The sequence below is a fragment of the Gymnodraco acuticeps genome, unplaced genomic scaffold (assembly GCF_902827175.1).
Source record: "Gymnodraco acuticeps unplaced genomic scaffold, fGymAcu1.1, whole genome shotgun sequence".
In the NCBI taxonomy this organism is placed as follows: Eukaryota; Metazoa; Chordata; class Actinopteri; order Perciformes; family Bathydraconidae; genus Gymnodraco; species Gymnodraco acuticeps.
In genome coordinates this window covers 87,852-94,000 of record NW_022990228.1, presented here as the reverse complement: position 1 = coordinate 94,000, position 6,149 = coordinate 87,852, and the positions used below count along the sequence as shown (strand labels likewise).

The window sequence follows — 6,149 nt, the reverse complement described above, 5'->3', positions numbered from 1 at the left end:
TTATGTTACATGTTATAATAATTAAGTAAATTATATAAAACATACAGTGTATATTTGTTTGTTTTATTAATATTGTTAAAGCACTTTCCTCACTATCCTTCCTTGTCATGCGTTTTGAATAAAATGTCCTTAAAATAAACTCATTACTGTTGTTGTTTTTTAGATTAGATAAATAGCAGATACGAACATGAAATAAAAGATGGGTTTAGGGAGGCGTGTGGTGCAGTGGGTTAGTGCGTTGGTGTTCGGATCAGGGGAGCACATGTTCAAACCCCACTGCAGTCAGCATGTCGTTGTGTCCCTGAGACACTTCACCCCAAATTGCTCCTGTGGGGATTCTCCACAGTATTGAGTATGTCAGTCGCTTTGGATAAAAGCGTCTAACATGTAATGTAAAAATGTCAAGAACATTCATTAGTGAATGACCCTTTGTTAGTTTCATATTATTGGAATAGTATTACTGTATTAACAGTAACTTATCTTAACGAGTAAGTAGAATATGAATGTTATAAGATCGAGGGAATTGACATTAATAAAAGTAGGATATACTTTCCTAAAATACAAAGGAATAGCAAAACCCAATATAATATTGACTTTAAAATAATATTTAACTCATCTGCTACTATCTGAATCATCATAACATTTGGTTTTGAATTTGAATGTTATATCGTCTGTCAACATTAACTGCCTCCTCCTGCTTCGTGCCAAACTGGGAGGAACTGATCCTGTAAAACTTTCCCAAAGCCAATAGGACTCGAGGGGGCGGAGAGAAACGAGTATGAAGAGCTAAAGTGCTAAAAAGGAAACTCATTCAACTTTGCCTAGCTCTGTCAGAGGACGTAGAAATAAATAATTCAAGACAAGAACATTGGAATTGTACCTGATTTCGGGGTGAAACAGTCTTCCGACTGAGCCGTGCGCATTTACGCACTTGGATAGTTGGAATTGGACAATTTGGCAACTTTTTACGCGCCAATATGACAAAAGAGAAGTCATTGACAGATATTCCTCGCAGTCCAGCAGGCAGCGACAGCCCTTTATCCAAGCATGGATCAGATTCAGAGTCCCCAACCTCCCCAGCTGGGTCAGAGGCACCAGAGCCAGCGCGCAAAATTACGCACGAACCGGAGAGCAGCGTGAAGCCTGATCGCTTCCCCGCGTGCATCCGTGACGCGGTGTCGCAGGTGCTGAAGGGATACGACTGGTCTCTGCTGCCCGTGCCGGCTATGGGGGAGCGCGCGCTGAAGAGCCAGCCTCACGTGAAGCGGCCGATGAACGCCTTCATGGTTTGGGCTCAGGCCGCGAGGAGGAAGCTGGCGGATCAATATCCTCACCTGCACAACGCGGAGCTCAGCAAGACGCTGGGCAAACTGTGGAGGTGGGTAGTGAAGATACATTATTCTCCAGTTGGACAGTCAGTATTGAATGCAAAGTCGGAACCCCCACAGTTAGTGTACCCAAGTGTTTTTTGAAAATATGACAATTCCTCTGATTTAACGACTTTAAACCCAACAGTACATTGACGTGATTAAGCATAATAATCTCTATTAATGTGTGACATGTTGAATAAATACAAAAAGATTGAAGAGAACTTGCAAAAGAGTAGTAGCCTATAGGGAGAGGGTGTGTTGGTTTTGTTCTTTCCTGCATGTGGAAGAAAACATGGTTTGCACTTATAATACATAGTTAAATTAGGACTGATGTTTATTACAGATTGGACTGGCTGTCTGGTACAATAGAAACCTTTGTTTTACAAAATAGAGTACTAGACATTGTTTATTTCCAGCAAAACATAAACAAAATACGAAAACAATATTTAACATAAACTTAAACAGTAGATCCTAATAATCTGTATTTGACTAAGTATAAGGTTGCGTCTGCGTGTCAATGACGGTATTGCTGCTGCCTGCTGCTCTCCCGTCACACACCGCACCTCCAACGTGAAGCCTTAGCCCCGCCCCCTTCACCTGAGCAAAGCGCACCTCTCACTGAAACAGAAAAATGCATTAATAAAGGTTCCAAATAAATCAAAAACAAAATGAACTTAAATGCGGCTCCTACAGTGGGAGATTCAATAGAGGGTCTCAACTTTAACTAATGACAAGTTAACAAGCTATGCAACTGACTGTAGACCACCACAGTTCTTTAGACATAACCACAGTTCTCTCCTCAGTGGATTTGATCCAAAATAAGAATTGTGACAACTGTGACAACTCTTCTGATTGGTGGGAAAGTAACCTACGAGCAAAAAGTGATGCATTACAAAAAGGTAATACCAGATAGTGTGTGTGTTGTTCTGCATGTCCAGTGCAAAAACATGGTTTGCACTGAAAACCTATACCATGTAACAGTATCCTTCTTTTAATGAGGATGTGTGTTTTAGTTATATATTGTTTGATTTTTTTCAAGAAGCATTTTCTCGTGAAAGTGGGACTCATTCTCTGCCTTATATGCTGTTGGATAGTTTAATATATAACTGTGCATCATACTAGCTCATTATGTATCCAGCTGTCAGGGAATACAAATAACAATATTTTGAATTATAGAGCAGTAAATCGTGCACAATGTGAATAAGCAGTCCTTCTCATTTCTCATTTCCTGGCGGTATTCTAGAGAATGCTTAAACGTTTTTACAACAGTGAGAGTACAGAAGAAAAGTCAAAATGTGTGTATTTTGGACATTAGACAAGCCTTGTAGACTTGTTGTACTTGCATGAATTTAAAGGCCCTTGAATAACCCAACATCTTCCTCCTGTCGTCCTCAGACTCCTCTCTGAAACAGAGAAGCGTCCCTTCGTTCAGGAGGCTGAGAGGCTGAGGATGCAGCACAAGAAAGATTATCCGGACTACAAGTACCAGCCTCGGAGACGCAAGAGCACCAAACCGGGTCAGGGGGACGGTAGACCTGGACTTGTCCTGCAGAATCAGCAGCAGGGCCCGTATAAGACAGAACCAGGAGACGAGTACCATCAATACCATACTGACAAAACAGGTGAGATACCACCTTTACACCTTTTAGGGCAGGTCGCAATTACATTTATGTTACTTGGTCAATAAAATGTCAGAAAGCAGTGAAAAATGTCCATTCCAGTTTCTCAAAGTCCAAGCTGATGTCTTTTAAAGTATTTTTTTTGCAGTCCAAAACCCAAAGGCATTCACTTTAATTTGGTATAATAATAATAAAAAAGAGAACATTTTTGCACAAAAAAATACTTATACAAAATACTCTATTATCAAATTAGGTGCATATTAATTTGTGTCAATTGACTAATCAAAAACAGATGATGAACATTTTGAGATAAGTAGCTAAACTGTTAGCTTCTTCTAAAACAAACCATCTTTAAACCTGCCAACAATTAATTTCTGTTCTCTGTTTTCCATGCAAGTGGTTGGTAGTGGTTAGCCATCAGGTTGCATGTTTGACTTCCTTGGAATAATTGATCAAAACCATTGTGGCTCAACTTATAAACACTTCAATAGCATCCACATGTCAATGGGATAAATTTGAGGTTTATGCTGCGTTCACACCGGAGGCGATGCGATGTTTGGGGGCGTCGCGATTACATGTAAAGTCAATGCAGAGATGCGGACAGACGCGAATTCGCTCCGACGGCGAGCATGAGGCGGTTGATGCGAATGTCGCGGCGCGATTGAGGCGATTGGAGGGGCCCGCGACAACCGCTCAAGTTCAATTTTTTCAACTCGAGCGTCAAATTTCCGTGACGCGATCTCGCGGTAGCCAATCAGCGGTGAGGATCTCAGCCTGCCGTCACTGACGTAGAACCACAACACCAAAACATCAGCCGTTAGCTCTTAGCACTCAGAGCTCACAGCTCCTCATATCTGTTCAGAAACTAGACACAAGTACAAACCACAGACTGCCTGTGTCATGGAGAATACAGTCGCTGGTTTATTTATGTCTGTAGGCCGTTGTTGTGAGTGTGGACGGTCGGAGCATATACTGCGTTAGCTTAGCCGATCTCCATTCAGAAAACACGCATTTTAAAAGGGTTTTTCGCCTGCCGTCTGTCTGCAGACTTGTCAAAGCATTAATTCATGGTTTTTACTAACCGGTATCAGTATGTTGTTACTTCGGCATCATTTTGAAACGTGTATTACAATTTAATCACGGTCAAATATGTTCATTTTGTTGTAGTTGTAGCCTCCTGGCCAGCGTGTCTTGTTTGAATGATGCGAGTAAACACAGCTGACAGCCGCGGTGAAACTCGAGCGATTAGAGTGAAGCGATAAGAGCGATTAGAGCGAAGCGAATATTCGCATCACATCCGGTGTGAACGCAGCATAAGTATTTTGCCCTTGGACACTTTAACATGTGGAATTCTCTGATTGGTAGAAGCTTCTTTACCGCTTACGCCACAGTTGCCTTTATTGCTTGAGCATGTAAATTAATTGGTGAATCCTTGGTTTTGCCAGGTCAGTCTCACGGACCTCCAACGCCTCCAACTACTCCAAAAACTGACCTCCACATGGGGAACAAACACGAGGGTCAGCGTCCTGCAGACACCTCTACCTCCACCACAGGGGGCCGTCAGAACATCGACTTCAGTATCGTGGACATCTCCGAGCTCAGCCCCGACGTCATCAGCACCATCGAGGCCTTCGACGTCAATGAGTTCGACCAGTACCTCCCTCCCAACGGCTCCACTCTCCTCACCCCGACAGATAGCACCACCCACGGACACAACACCTTCCTCCTGCCCAGCCTCCACCCTCACAACCCTGCCAGGACGCCAAAAAGTGGGACTGCATCCTCTTTAATATGTCGTGAAACCCCCAGGCTCCACGAGGACACCAAACCTCAGATAAAAACTGAGCAGATGAGTCCAGATCACTACAGCAGTTCCTCCACTCCTCCACAATCTGATTACACGTCCTTTAGTTCAGGCTCATCCTCCAACACCCACCAATCTGACTACAGTGACCTCCAGGGCTCCGGTTTCTACAGCAGTGCTTTCTCCGGATACCCCGCGGCCGGTCTGTATCAGTACCCGTACTTCCACTCCTCCCGAAGGCCTTATGTTTCACCTCTTATCAACAGCTTGGCCTTGGCACCACCTCCACACAGTCCTCCTCCATCAGTCTGGGAGCAGCCGGTCTACACAACACTCAGCAGGCCTTGAAGACGAGGAAACTCCCTGCAGAGAACTTTAGATATGGACCAAAACGTCACAGGACAGAACAGTAGCTGCTTTGTTGACCGGTTTTATCATTTAATTCTGAAGGAAAATGCAGATAACAGTAACTGTTGTATTGTGCATTAATATACAGTTACATTTGTTTATTTTCAAGGATTTTTTTTATATGATCGACAAAGATTCAGTGTTTTGAGTCTTTTCTGTTTGAGGCATGACATTTGAAACCTCCAATAAAAAGTCACACTAATGACATTTCAGTATGTGATTCGCTACCATTTGAGCTAAGGTTCTTCATTGCCAGAGATATTGTGTCTGTTTTTAAATAATATAGGCTCTACATTAATAACAGAACATATTAAAGGTAGCTGGTTCTGCTGTCAATCACCCCAGATGGGACCCGAACCCACAATCCCTGGCTTAGGAGGCCAGTGCCTCATCCATTAGACCACTGGGGCTTAAAACACCACATTTTTAAACATAAGAAAGACAGAATGTGGTTTTAAATGAGATACTGTAACAATGGCCTATGTTATCTTCCGACCTCTTGTCTCAGTTCTGCCTCCGACACAACCACAGCCAAAATACCAAACTCACTGCTTTTGAACTGTAAGTGGCAGAACAAGAGATGAGGTGAGGGGACACCTTTTCACATTTGGTTTTCTCTCAATAGAGTTTGCACTGAATTGAGTTCTGTTGTAGTTCTAGTTTGACTCCAACCGGTCATTTACATAGTTAACATCTAACCTCTTACTCTTCTCAAACACTAATATGAAGCCTACAACCTCTTGGTTACAGGCCCAGCTGTCAACCACCCCAGATGGGACTTGAACCCACAATCCCTGGCTTAGGAGGCCAGTGCCTTATCCATTAGGCCACTGGGGCTCAAAATGCTGCATTTTTACCGGTTCTATAGACATTCAGCACCAACGTAAAGCGATATAAAGTCAAGTTGGTCAGTCTATGAGAAAAATAACCGACTTCCAAACTCCTGTT

At 43.0% G+C, this 6,149-nt stretch overlaps 1 protein-coding gene and 1 non-coding gene across 2 annotated transcripts; one reads left to right on the top strand and one right to left on the bottom strand.

Annotated features, from left to right (window-relative positions):
• Positions 1-829: 829 nt before the first annotated feature.
• On the top strand, positions 830-5,406 carry LOC117547959 (transcription factor Sox-8-like). The gene is made up of 3 exons (XM_034218889.1): positions 830-1,378; positions 2,766-2,992; positions 4,435-5,406. Exons 1-3 carry the CDS (start codon positions 978-980, stop codon positions 5,139-5,141), a joined length of 1,335 nt encoding a protein of 444 aa, XP_034074780.1. The 5' UTR covers positions 830-977; the 3' UTR covers positions 5,142-5,406.
• Positions 5,407-5,965: 559 nt separating this feature from the next.
• trnar-ccu lies at positions 5,966-6,038 on the bottom strand. The gene has a single exon. It is a non-coding gene; the product is annotated as a tRNA-Arg (tRNA).
• Between the last annotated feature and the right edge of the window lie 111 nt (positions 6,039-6,149).